The sequence below is a fragment of the Leiobunum rupestre genome, chromosome 2, assembly GCF_980474605.1.
Source record: "Leiobunum rupestre chromosome 2, qqLeiRupe1.1.hap1, whole genome shotgun sequence".
Taxonomy (NCBI): domain Eukaryota; kingdom Metazoa; phylum Arthropoda; class Arachnida; order Opiliones; family Sclerosomatidae; genus Leiobunum; species Leiobunum rupestre.
The window spans coordinates 17884660-17899016 of record NC_143385.1 but is presented as its reverse complement, the minus strand read 5'-3'; the positions used below and the strand labels follow the sequence as shown (position 1 = coordinate 17899016).

Below are 14357 nucleotides of genomic sequence, written 5' to 3'. Positions count from 1 at the left end.
TCGTAACTCCGGTCTAAAAACGGTATGATCTAGCTTCTGAAGTCTGGTGCAAGTGACGTGGCCAATCAAATAAAACATTATGATTAGTTAATCGGGAATTTTCTAATTTTTAAAGTTTTCCTGAAAATATTTTTCTAATAATAGTACCGGCCAATATCGGCTTTGTTTAAATTAATATTGGCCAATACAGATATTAGAAAAATAGGCCGATATATCGCTGCAGCAATAGACACACTAAAGGTTAAAATAGTTGATCAAGCATAAAATTTGTAAAATCACCTATCGTTAAACAGGCTTTAAGCATCTTTCTGAAAATCAAAAATTTGGTTCTTTGGACCAAAGAACACAAATTCTGAGAATATTTCCAGGGGGTTTGGGTGAACACCTATACAAATCTGTCATTGTATTACCAATATAGGGGAAAAACATTTTCTGTATGCACTCCAAGAAATTTTCATATCATTCGGAACTACACTTAAAAAATGATATAAGTGTTCATTCACAATTTAGCAAAAAGGAGCATGCAAAGAAATAATTAAATATTAAATGATCAAAATTGAACTGGCTATGTTAGTTCAAAAATCATGTATCCGAAAAATTTAAATCAGGAGTAAAACAATTTGAGTTTTAAACATAGTATTATGTATGCAACGCTTCATAAAAGTAGTAAACATTGTTACCTGGGCCGTAGCGTTAGGGTCTAGGGGCGTCAAAATATCATTCTTTCATAAGGGAATTAAGCTTATTGAGGGGTGCTAAATTTTCACTCACACCGGGCGCAATTTTTGTTGGCTACAGCTCTGATTGTTACTATAAATGGAGTATGAAATGTTTCAAAAAGGGAACAGGCTTTTGTAACATTAATGTAATTCGTAATTAGTTCACAAAAACTAGTTCAGCGAATGAAAATATTTTAGATCGTTTTAAATCAAATTCTGCTAAACCAAACCTAATGGTCACCCTGCTATTTCAACTATTTAAGTCAGTTTTGTTTCGTTATGATATGAATTACGTTACCATTTTTCTACGTTTTCCATTGCTCAATAAATTAAAGCTGATAAACTCCTTATCAGATATAACGTCATCAACATCTTGAGTGGAAAGTTTTCTTTTATTTGCTTTATTTTTCAATAAATTGAATAATTGCACATTTTTTGAAGAATCTTTATCAATCTGTACGCTGGGTTCCATTAAATATTTCTTATTGGCATTACCGTCACACTTTGCTTCACGGTGATACAAAGTAAAACATTTTGCAGGAGGACTGCGAACTACCTTTGATACAGAATTTGAATTCACTTCACTGCTGACTTTATTTGCTTCTGCCTCCAATTTAGCTACACTATTAATAATAGTACCTGCCTTTGGCACTAGAACAGAAGTATCTTTGTTGAGTATTGTTTGAGGTAACTCATTTGATACTTCCTTTTCATTTCCAAACATTGAGTCATTCAAATCTAATTTTGGTATTTCAGGTTTGGCACAGTCTGACAGTTCGCTTTCGCTCTTCGAAAGTTCAGGAATAGAAGATATTTTGCTAACCATTTCTTTAGCTTTTACCTGATTGCTAAAAGAACTGGTTGGTTTTAAGTTATTGGTAGTGCTGACATCTTTTCTGACTAAAGTATTGGGGTCTTCCGTGCCAGTATCAGCATTAATTTTAGGAGATAAAGATGGAACTGATTTAAGAGGTTCCATAGCCTTTAATTTCACATTTGCACCTTTATCCTGCTTTCTGAATTCTTCAATTCGTTGGGCTAACTGGCGTTCAAGCTTCTGATAGTACTCAATTTTTTCTTGGTTTTCACGTTTTTTCTTTAATTCAGTAGTTGACAACTTCGGTTGATTCTCAGTCTCCGCAGTTCCATTCTTAGATGCCTATACAAGGTTTAAAAATTATTAAGAAATAGTACTAATTGAAAACTGGCTCACTTACAGCATTGTTCGATATTGAATTTGACTTTCTTCTTGAAACCACTTTGCCAACTGTTGTTGGTACTTTATAATCTGGTCCAACAATAACTTTTCCAAATTTCATACATTCTTTTTCTAAGTTTGCAACACTTGTTTTACGTTTAACTACAGTTAATTTTATCCCATCAGTCTGAAAAGTAAAAGAATTGAAAATAAGTTGAGGCAAAAATGTTTGAGATGAAATGAGATGAAAAATATTGGTTGGTCTAAAGTACATAATTAGAGATTTTGAAACTTTTGATATTAGATTATATCAAAAGTTAATTAGCTATGAATTCCTTATTTTAATTTGTGTCAATTTTATACTGGGTGTGCCCTATATTCACATGAAAACCATCATCTTGTACCTAAAAAAGGCTTGCAGAGATTAACTGTATTAGTGCATGTAAGAAGTTGTTGGCTGGCACGAAGGGCTTTTCAAATCCCCTTCTATGCAATATAGCCATACTAACACAATTCTGGGAACATTTTATACTTGATATCATAAGCAAAGGTCTAGGTAAAATTTTTGACGATCACATACCCATCATTAATGTTGAGTGTACTTAGCTCATAGAAATCTCATAGGTAACTAGAACGCTGCCGTGTAACTGGCAAATGGGCCAAACGCCGTGGCAGACGATAGCCAGATCTCAGCCAATCAGAGCTCAAAGAGTGGTTCTGCCAAGAATTTAATGTCACCAGAGAGAATGACGTCACCTATCTCCCGCTATAGTAGCGGATCCAAGGAGGATTATTATCCTCCTTGGCGGAACCACTCTACGGCCTCTCATTGGCTGAAGGTTCAAGGCGAACTGGCGTCAAGCTCGGCCGTAGGCGGCAGCATTCTAGTTACCTATGAGATTTCTATGACTTAGCTATTCGACAAAATGGAAATATTTAACAGTTAACATGGCAGCACTGCCGAGCGTATCTTTCAACCTGTTTGTTAAGAAGTTCAGTCTTGTTAGTCTGCCTTGAGCACAAACGTTTTTAAGCTTAGAACCACGCGGGATAAATCTCTGACGCCAGCTCTTAGCACCGTAGCCAAGGCTTATTCACAATTTTATCACTTTCAAACTTAAAATTAACATTCATCATTGCAAAATGATTCATCGGAACCTAAAACTGGCTTTTAAAAATAAGAGAACTTGTTTCTGAAGGTATTTATTTTCCAAATTTGAGATTTAGACGCGTTTTGTGTGGCATTTATCAACCCGAGCGTGGATGCTCTACCAAGTAAGAGAATATTTTAGACGTAGAAATTTTGAAAACGAAGATGGCGCTACGGCCCTATCGTCATACGTTAATTTTCTTATCTCCAGGACAACGCCGATAGCATAGGCCCCTATGGTAGACCTTTGCTTATGGGGACCTTATGATAGACTTATGTTGATATATAAATTATATTTGATATGGCAAGTACTAATTTTTAGCCCCCTTAAGAACAGTTTTTTAAATTTCTTAAAAAGACTTGCAAAGATGACAATGAGGAAACCCTCTCCATAGAATACCAAAAACTGACCATGGCACGAATAGTTTTTAAAGATTCCCTTGCTACTGAAGCACTTTTTTCAGCTGCAGCTAACTGTTGTTTAAGTTGCTTGACTTTTAACTCCTCTATACGTTGAGTTTCTGTTTTCTTCAAGATTGTTTGATTCAATAAAAATACTCTGCGCCCTTCATTAGCTAGTGCAGTTCTAAAAAACGAACAGAAAAACTATTTTTATTTACCTAACAAAAACATTTAATTACACAGGTGTGAGAAAGCTACCTTTCTTTTTTCAGATTTTCTTCATATACTGCAAGTCTCATCTGCCTTTCTTTCCTATCATGGTCATTAGCAGCCTTTTCACTGTTTAAATCTGTCACCACTATTTGCTTCTCAGAACTTAGGGAATCCCCTTTTTTGACTAGTTTTCTTCTCATAATTTCTTCTTTAAGTTTACGATATTCCATTTGTTGGGCCTTCGAAAGTTGTGCAACAGCAGTTGGTGTTTTAGGATGCACTGTCTAAAAAAATAATAAATTACCAAATTATTTTTAAATTATACGGATAAAATGTTACATTTTATAGTTAATAAAAGGTATTGAATTTAACTAGGGAGTTAGATTAACTAGAGATAACATAGGAAAGGAAACTGCTATTTATCCACGATTCACATTTAAAATTAGAGTAGCAGACTTCAAAAGATATATTTGCTACTCATTGGATAATAATTATATATTTAATATATATTTTAATTTAAAAAGATGTAATATAAGTGCAGTAGAACGTGAAATTTCAGTCAGGTTCAGGGAATAGACCAAAACCCTGAAGTGTCGAACCAGAGGTTAAGTAGGAGGTAGATGCCAGCCATAAAATTTAACCTTTTGAATATATTTAAAAACTGCAGTCCCACTTGAAGGGCTTGCTTTGCTAAATAGGAAAAGTCTTCCCATGTTCTCTATCTGTGATAATTCTGCAGCAGAAAGGTTTGAGCATTTTGGTATGCAGGGCCGTGCTTAGGGGGGGGGGCGAGCCGGGCCGTCGCCCAGGGCCGCTAAAATTTACCAAAGGGATGTATATACCGGAGGGCAGCTACCCTCAGTTTCGCCCGGGGCCGCGAGACCTTTAAGCACGGCCCTGGCTATGCAAAGTTTGGAAACTCAATTCCAAAAAAGTGTATTAACCACTCATTTCAGAGACAGGACTTTTAAAAATGGTCGACCCCTAGTAAATTATTGTGAATCTTATGTTGGAAGACCTAATAAACTATCTTCATGCAAACATTTGCAGTCTAGAGCAAAGCTATTACTCAGTACATTTACTATAATTACTTCACATATAACTATGAACCTTACCTCAGATTTTTCTTTGGCCTCCCTTAGAAATGTATCAAGAACAGATACAAAGTTATCCTTTCCATCATCTTCAGTTTCCTTTGATTCATCTTCCGACGATGAAGTGTCTTCAGTAAGGTTAATAACAAGTTTTGGACACTGGAAAATTTTAAGTCACATATCCATAACTACACTTTAAAAAATTTGTCAAAAATTATAAATTGAAAGAAATAAAATGCGGGCTTTTTTAAAATTCAAATTGGTATTTCAAAAAGATGTGATGTACTTGACAAGTTTAAGCTTAACATAAAAGTTTTAACTAGTTTAAATATTTATTTCATACATCCTTTCAAGGCTTCAACTAACATACTGACAGAAGAGGGTTACTAGCTTCTGTTTCAAGGCAGTTTTAGGGAACTAATTATACCCCAGACCAATTTGCTTGAACTTTAAGGGAAGGGACCATACTGGTAAAACATTAGGTGCATTGGGAGAAAAGCTAAAAAGTCTCAACATAGTTATTATCCCTAAATAAAAATATATATAAAAGAAGAGGCTCAGGTTTGCTGATGAATTTATGACAGTAAAGTGTTTAGGAAAATAATTGAAAGAGATCATTTAAATAATAGGATACATTGTGTTCCTACTATTTATTTATAATTGACTGGAAAACTCACTCTTTTTATCTTGTTAACAGAAACTTTAAAAGATTCAGTTTTGGGATTGGTTGAAACATTCTCTGAAGATGAAGGCTTTGGCTCAAAATCAACAGGCTGAGAGGTGGTATTTTGAGAAGTGCTACAACTTTTTCCTTCGATAAATTCTTGAGGTAGTATAATTTCACTATTAACATCGGAGGGACTATCTTTTGGCACTTCATTTAAAATTTCAGTTTTTGGCGATTTTATTAGAATATTAGTTGGTTCCTAAAAATTACAATATTAATTAAAAAAATTAAACATTTTTTCCATAAAACAAGGCCAAATAGATTTCATGAGTTGTTAAAAAATTATATCACATGCAAAAACCAACTTGCAACAGACTGCAACAGACCCTCCCCCCATGGTAACACAAAATAATAATTGACCACCAACCTCTAAGTGATGAATACTGAAATTGCCCTCAATTATAATACCACCATAAGCCTTAAAATTAAGCATATTCTTTATTGTTATGCCTCTAAAAAAGGTATCATAATATTTTTATTGAAAAAAACCATTACTAAATAACAAGTTAAAATAATTTAGATTTCAGTGTAAAAAAATTATATGTTACGTAACATTTGAGTACTGCTCCCCACTGCTATCAACTACCCCTCCCCCGAACTGTTATATAATATGTAATAATAAAAGAATTCTTCCAAAACCAGAAAATATATTACAAAATCATTGATAGCTAAAATTATCAGTTGAAAAATATTAAGAATTATCGATATAGTTAATAAGTTAATCCACACGTTTTTTCTTGCATAGATTTCTCACATTGGCTGAAAAGAGAACCAACTGAATCAAGTCAATCAATTTCTTGAAAACTAGTGGCTGGTAACACAGCTAGGACAATTTTATCCGTAAGGTATCGTAGGATATTTTTTCCCATAAGGTATCGTAGGATATTTTTATCCATAAGGTATCGTAGGATATTTTTATCCATAAGGTATCGATATGGTGGTAACACAAATTCATTTATGGCTGCCATTACCAAAAACGTCTATCCGCAAGATAGATTGGGGAAGCCACAGCCACCAAAGTAGTGACCCTCGACTCCAACTTTGGGAGCTGAACTTAAATGTTTAAGAAAAAACTAGTTCCAAAACCAAATACTCGAACTCTGACTCGAAACTTAAGATTTCTAGGACTCGAACTGCACTGTGACTAAGGTTTCCTTGATAGAGTTCAACTAAATATTTTTGAAGTTGACAGTTAAATCATATTGAAAATTATTTTAATATAATTTTTAAATTTTGTTAAACTTATCATTTTCTAATTAGTTAAAAATTATACGGATTTTCTTTATTTTAACAGCTTAGGGATAATTTTAGGACTAAAACCATTTTTCCTCTCAAGGATTTGACGGTCTAATTTCCCAGGTCTTGAGACTCAAATGAGTAATTCTCAAGTACTCGGGACTAACTGTAACAACAAATTTAAGCGAATTCCTATTGAAATACATTGGTTTGGATAGCTACTAATTTAGTTTAGTTTAGGAAGCTCGAATATTTTGTCTAACTCTTTTAATGCATAAAATTTTATATTTTTCAGGGTAGAAATTCCCTGACTATTCCGTTTTCCCTGACAATTTTAAGAGTGTCTCCCTGACTTAAAGCCAAACTTTTTTCGTTTTTTTTTATATTTTACTTTTATAAGAAGTCAATAAATTTGAATGGACTTATATTTCAGTAAAAAGGTTATTGCGATGTTGAAAAATTTTAACCAAACTTTCAACGAAATTATCGATAATCACAAAATTTGTCATAGATCAAGAGTAAAACTACCTTCAAAAAGTGTCAAAAGAAAATATAATTCCCAGACTTTTTAAAATTCCCTTATGTTTCCCAGACTTTAAGGTCCATTTTTAAATTCCGTGACTTTTCCTCGCCATGTGGCAACCCAGATTTTAATAGGCACTGCTGACTCAATTCATTTCAGTGTACTAGCTACTCATAACTTATTAATTCCATAAAGAGTTAACAAAATATTACCAAAAACTTAAAAGTTAAAAAAATCTTACTTTTTTCTTAGCCTGTAAGGCTTTAAGAAGATTCTCTCTAAGAAGATCAAGATCTTCATCTTTGTCACTATCATTTCCTGTCCCAGTACCTTCAGTGTCCATTTCAATTTCGGATAAATCTGTAATTTCTATTCAAATGTCAGTGAAAATAATAACAATCAACCTCCAAATAACAAGACATCCAATTAAAATGAGTTTTCATCAAAATAATATTTACGCGTATCTGGAACATCACTGCACAAATCCATATCCACAGATTCATAGTTATCCGGAAGTATCTGCGAGAAAAAACCGTTAACTACTGTACAATTCCGAAAATAAGCAGAAGGGATAGAAATTATTAATTACCTTTTCTGAATTAGGCACTGCATCTTAAAACAAACAATAAAAACTTCTCAAAAATGGGTAAATAGTTTAAACAAGAACTTATTAAGGTTACTGACAATGTAAGAGTCAACCCATTTAGAGCAGCAAAATGTTCTACCTATGCCTGACTTAAAGGGACTTTCAAGGGAGGTATGAGGGGTTGGAAGTCTCTTCAAAAAAGGTCACTGAAACGCCATCAGAGTGTAACTTTGCAAATTCCAGGAACGGCAACCGAATGATGTATTTTAAATGAACTTCAAACCCCCACAGCTCTCCCTTGAATGTCTCTTTAAAACATAAATTGAGACAATAACACCATATTTTTGATTGGCACAATAATTGAGTATCTACGAAATATTTTGCAATTTTTTATCTTGATGCTCGCAGCATCATAGGCATACGTCATAGCTAAACAACGCCTGAAAATGGCCACCATGACATTTTACTAAGTCACAGTTCACGTCACTAACTACAAGGCAAACACCAAGTGGCCATATTTACGAGAAAATAATAACGCGACCACCAATGGCGTTCTTATGTCATGGCAAACCAAAAATTGTTACCATGGCAATGGAAATAGGCCACACCCACATTCAAACTACAAATAGGTGGATACTTTTCGCTCGATCTGGGATTTTGGGATTAGGGTAAAAAGAGTAACCCTATGATGTCATTTTACAACGATTCTGTGGTGGCGAATAGTTTCGAGTTGCGGTAAAAGGATTTTCTCATAATGGCTGACTATGGCCATTTTATAAGATAAATTCTGGATAAGTAGACAACCATCAGTTTACTCTCACTCTGGTTTGCAATGAGGAGTAAGAAGTATAACCCTAATAGTACTCTCACATTGTACAGTAATTATCTCAACTAGAACAAGTGAATTCGCAACAGAAACAAGTCTAAGAGGTGTAAAGGCGCTACCCTTACCAAAAAATAAGTTGGATTTTAGTTGGTATACACATTTTAGTTGACGTTAAGTTGGTTTTAAGTAGGCTCAAGTGGTCAGAATAATTCAATAAACTAGTTACAGGGGTAATAAGTTGTTATTAACTTGTTATTAAGTTGATGGGAAAATACTTTTATATATTTGTACTGAGTAAAATTAAGAAAACCACGTTAAAAGTGCACAAAAAATATTTTTAGTATTAAAGGTTTAAGCCCGACTAGTTTCGGTCGAGTTATTACGCCGTCATCAGGGGCATGCCCGTTTTTCACCGAGTTCACTTATTTATAACCTCACTTTTTATTTTTTATAAGTAAAGTTTTTTCAAATTGTCTAGTTTTTCGACACCAGGTCAGTAATTGCGATTGAGACAATTTTTGTCGTTCATTGCTTTTTTTATGTAGAAGGCTTCAGAAATATCCAGTTCATTGCGGTTATTACAATGTTTTTTATATATAATAGAGTCAAGGTTAATAGCATGGTTTCTTTCAGCGATATGGCTTGCAAGAGCAGATTTTTCCAATCTTTTATGTTTTATGTCGGCGTAGTGTTCTTTAATACGTTTCATAAAACTTCGTTCAGTTTGGCCTATATAATCTTGTTTGCATTCGCATAGTATAGCGTATATGCCCGATTTATCTTCAGCCTTTATTGGATCTTTTAATGATTTTAAGCGGTTAGCTATTTTGTTCATAGGTTTAAAGGCGATATTGCAGTCTAGAGAACTTTTTATATTATTAGCTATTTTTGAGGAAATTTGCTGAAAATAAGGAATACAGATAATAGGATGGTTTTTATCAAATGGTTTTAAGGTAGTATGTTTAGTTATGTCGTTAGAGTTATCAAATTTGTTGGCTGCTTTGTCAACAATTTGAGGGGGGTAACCTCTGTCGATGGCGACAAGTTTAAGAAAGTCCAATTCAGAATGAAGATTATCTCTGGAGCAAATTTTTAAGGCACGATAGACCAAAGTATAAAAGGAAGACATTTTTTGAGAAGTGGGATGCATCGAGCGGTTATGTGGAATAGTACATCCTGAAAAAGGTTTTCTATAAACAGTAGTTACAATATGGTTATTAACTTTTTTGACAAGTACATCGAGGTAAGGTAGCATATTATTTTCCATGAGTTCGAGTGTAAATTTTATATTTGGATGTAAATTGTCCAAATATTCATACTATTGGCATTTGTTCCAAATACCAACTTAAAGTATTTCCTAGACCACTTATTTTTTGGTAAGGGTAGCTTCTCCTCAGTACAGCCTATAATCTAACGTCTGCTACAGACAAATTAAAAAGTCGTAAGAAAAAATTTCAGAATTCAACTTATCAAAATAAAAGGAAACAATGCAAAAATTATATTAAAACGCAATTATCATTAATTTATAAGTCAAATTTAAGAAAAAAAATTTGGAAAAACTAATAGCATCTGCTTTAGCCGCTACCTACCTAGGTTTCAATAGCAAAAAAAGGGGACATAGCGATAGTTTTCAGTCACGAATGGCTTGATTTAGTGTAATAGGTGTATTCGTTTTGTTCCAGAAAAACCGAAAAGTATCCAAATACTGTTTAATTCAGTGCTCGAAATGGAAATATTCAACCACCGGAATATGTATATGTGACCTTTCAAAGCTTCCAATTATTCTGAAAAACCGGAGCTGTGTAGTAAAAAATAATCTTTACAAACCAGTGTTCTGGTCCATTTCGAGAACTAGTTTAATTGAAAAATTAAATCGATAAATACAGTTTTAAATAGAGTTACACAAACAAAATTGTGACATTTAAATTTTCCTGTAAGTAATTAAAGACTTTTACTCGAAAGACAAAGATTTTATATTCTACAAACGATACTAGATGTAGTGATACAATTGGGAAAATGGACAGAATGTTTGGGATAAATGTTTAAGTAATTCAATGATGCTATCGGGCCTAGAAAGTAGATTGACTCATACATTCTCGGCAACTTAAGTAACCACAACTTAGCACACTCATAAACATTTTAGTAACTTGTATAGTACAATAAATTTTATATGTGTACACCTGGAATGTCTATAAGCACTTAGCTGCATGTGCATCTGGAGAAACTAGTAAGATAAATATGCCAGAAAATTATTTTGAGAATTTCAAAAGTTCTTCACAAATTGTTCAAGGGTCGAACTGGGAAATTAAAGGCAAAGTCAGGGCGGTACTTAAAGCACCCTAAGCTTGGGGCGACGTGGGCGTCATAAGGGAGCCTTTACTGCTTATTGAGGCAAGGGTGCAGGCGGCGATCGCCACTTGGCCATATGGGCCAGTCCGGCCCTGAATTGTTCTAGTTTTGCATAAATTCACAATAAAAAAAGGGTATGTCTCCAATGTGAACCAAGGTTTAGTCTCAAAAAGGCGCTGAGAGTTCTGCATACCAAGGTGTGACTGATAATCTCAGCTGGTACCAATGGAAATCATCTTTCCTTAAGCTATTCCAAGCGTATTCATATCATATATTATTTCTTTATAATACAATTGATGGTCAGGCTACTAATGTCTTAGTTATCAAACAACATTCAAACAGACCAGAATCATTAGATATTGTCTCATGGATAGCATTCTCTGTCATGGCAAGTTGAGCTCGGGAATCTAAAGCCTTTCTTCTCAACTCCATAATATCATCGTCATCATTTTTATCATCCTTGAAAGAAACAGTTCTATTTCCAAAATTCTAAATTTAAAACCAAATAAAATAATAAATTTGGCACCTGAATTTCAATTATTGGCAGTTCCGGAACATTTTCTTTGCTTTGAGAAGAAATTGGACTTCTCTTTTTGGACTGGCTCTTAGCTGGAGAGCTTGATTTACTTTTAACCTACAAAATATCAGTAAACATAAATATAGATTAAGTACCAGCATGAATTTATTTAACTTGGAATATTTAACTTAAGCATTACCCTACGATTGGCCAAATATTTTATCCAGAAAAATAACCCACTTTTCAACAAAATTCCTTTAGCCTATCCTAAACTAACCTGATCCGTGTTCTAAAAATACCACATTTTGTGTTCAACAAATTCTACTTTTAATGTTTAATATTTTGTATAAGATTTTTAAATTCTGGTACTTTGGTAAATAATAAATAAAATCTTGTAAATTAAGGAAATACATTCAAAAACGGCAGTAAATCATTCATGGCAAAAAAGGTTGAAAAGACTGACAATGCGCAACTTAAAATTTTTAAATTTAATTAATTTTTCCACTGCAGTTCTTGTAAGTACTGCAGTCATGAATAGGAAGAGAGAATCGTACAATGAACTTGCCACTAATACTAAAGCTATCACTCAGTCTGGAGTGGCAAAGTGGTTAGCACTTTGGCCTCGCAGCCAAAGGAGCTGGGTTTGATCCCAGCTTGTGGCACTCGGTGAAAACTCTGAACAGCTCCTTCTGCATTGAGTTTGCAAGTTCTCTCCCCATTGATTTAAGGGGGTTTTCCCGTGCTGTTCGGTTTCCCCTTCCATAAAAACTTGTTGAAGTTACAGATAATAATTAATGTAGGGAGCTGTTGGCTCCCGTGGCAGGAAGGGCTTGCCACCACCCTCCTACGCATTGTAACCCGGCCACCTGAATTAATGGCTTTAAAAAGTCGCTTGATGACTTGGGCCTAAGGTTGTGCCTTGGGTATTAGCCTAGCTGATAATTATTATTAATTTCAGTTGATCAATGTCAGCCTAAGCCGAATAAAGAGAAAAATAACCAAAAATATACTACATATGATTTTAAGTTTCACGAAAGAAAGATTTTCTTATATCGCGATTTTTGGGCAGGAAGTAAAAATGAAACTGCGTATTAGTTTGTAATACCGAATTCCATTGTCATATTTTACCCGTTCATGAGTTGATGCTATAATGTCCTTTCCAACACGAGGACTTCTACTTTTCCTTCTATGACGACAGTCTTTGTGTTTTTTTCCCATAGGAGAACGTCTGGGAACATTTTCTTCAGTTTTCAAATAATTTAGTTCTTGTTGGATCCTTTTGTGTTGTTCAAGCAAATCCTCATAGCTAGCATTTTGATCTAAATTTTCTATAGACTTCCACGATTCTTTAGCTAATTTTATCATTAAAGAAATATCTTAAAAATTTCAACAATTCTTTAACCAATCAAGAAAATGCTCACTATAAAATTGAAATATGTTAAATACTTCCCTTACAACCTTTTAACAGCACTAAGAATGTATTTATTTATATAAGATAATGACTATGTTGAAAGAGACAATCATGGTCCCAAGCAGGTAAGGAATATCATCACCAGTTTGCGTGTCAATCGCTTAACCAAGATTTCATTTTCTTTTAGGGGAAAGGTGCTTATTGTTATAGAATGAAGAGGATTAAGAGCAACACTAAAAACCATCTAAACATAGTAATTATCCCTAATTGTAAATAAATATTATTGATATTACAACGGAAAAACATCACGTAATCAACGACCTATTTCAGAACACTTATTAACTATACAAAAAGTTCCAGACTGATGTGATAATTCTAGAGTTAATTATCACTTTGGCCTAGGCAAATATCGATCCAGTCTTGCTCATTCAAATTATAAAATCAAGATTCAATTTGCCTTGAATATCACCATTGGCCAGATTCAATTGCCTGATTAAGTTTCTTATAGACTTGGTTTAGAAGTATAAAAAGGATACGTGCAGATTTCATCTTTTGTGAGCTAGAAAATTGTGTAGTGTCCCTAAACTTCTGATCAGGTAGTGAACGAAATACAGGATGCACAGAATTTTGAAGTGAACGATACTTGGCAATATGTCTTGAATTACTATGCACAGGCTTAGCTTGAGAAGACCGCTTAACACGGAAAGAGTAAACCTTATTCCTGCTATCAAGAGTAGGAATTGGTCTAGTGAAAGGACTTTGCGCAGAATTCAACCGTAAATCAACATCTTGAAGCATTTGATTTGTATTAATTTTTGGTAATGGTACTATTGGAGTAGAAAATGGAAAATTAAACATTGGTAAGACACCATCAGAAAGAGATGAGTGACTGGCAAAGGATTTGTGTGCAGGAATTCGAACACCATGTGAAACAACATTATTTGGCTGAACTAATCCTAAGCTACCATCAGCTCGAAATACTGGGCTTGTATTTAAAGGTAGGTTCGTAGAAAAGTTTTCTAAGCGTTCATCGCGATCTAAAAACGGAAGAACTATAACAGGACTTGGCACAAACAAATCTGAACTTCCGACTCTTGTTTTAGAAATGTTTGAGTCAGATTTAACATAGCTAACATTGCAATCGACAACAGCTGATAGAGGCCCAAGGCCCAGCGTTTGTGAAAGAGGTCGTGCGTCTAAACCTGAATTTTCACTTTGGTTATCCTGGTCACCATCACGATCAGGAGATGCGTCTTCTGTAATTTCACCTTCCTCTATCTCCTGCGAACTCATCATAAATCACATCAGATTAAAATTTAATAGGTTTGAAAAATTAATACGGGATTATTGGCTTTGGGCTATGACTATGAACTATCCTTCACTTTTTGTATAAACCCATAGACTAC

General features: G+C 34.1%; 1 protein-coding gene across 3 annotated transcripts in view; it reads right to left on the bottom strand.

The window, feature by feature from the left end:
• The window catches only part of LOC149956263 (uncharacterized), a 27058-nt gene extending 12701 nt beyond the window's left edge, over positions 1–14357 (bottom strand). For 2 of the 3 annotated variants that reach the window (XR_016478469.1, XM_090165469.1), the window contains exons 1-13: positions 13488–14357; positions 12669–12892; positions 11550–11657; positions 11368–11482; positions 7852–7874; positions 7721–7781; positions 7504–7631; positions 5454–5702; positions 4798–4935; positions 3728–3966; positions 3479–3653; positions 1937–2104; positions 1018–1878 (exon numbers count right to left, since the gene is read on the bottom strand). Coding sequence is in view for 2 of the 3 variants with exons in the window: in XM_090165469.1 (XP_090021595.1) it covers positions 1018–1878; positions 1937–2104; positions 3479–3653; positions 3728–3966; positions 4798–4935; positions 5454–5702; positions 7504–7631; positions 7721–7781; positions 7852–7874; positions 11368–11482; positions 11550–11657; positions 12669–12892; positions 13488–14247 (3249 nt within the window). In the remaining variant the exon portion in view is untranslated. The remainder of the gene's footprint in view (positions 1–1017; positions 1879–1936; positions 2105–3478; positions 3654–3727; positions 3967–4797; positions 4936–5453; positions 5703–7503; positions 7632–7720; positions 7782–7851; positions 7875–11367; positions 11483–11549; positions 11658–12668; positions 12893–13487) is intronic. The other variant, XM_090165470.1, reaches the window with a different exon arrangement.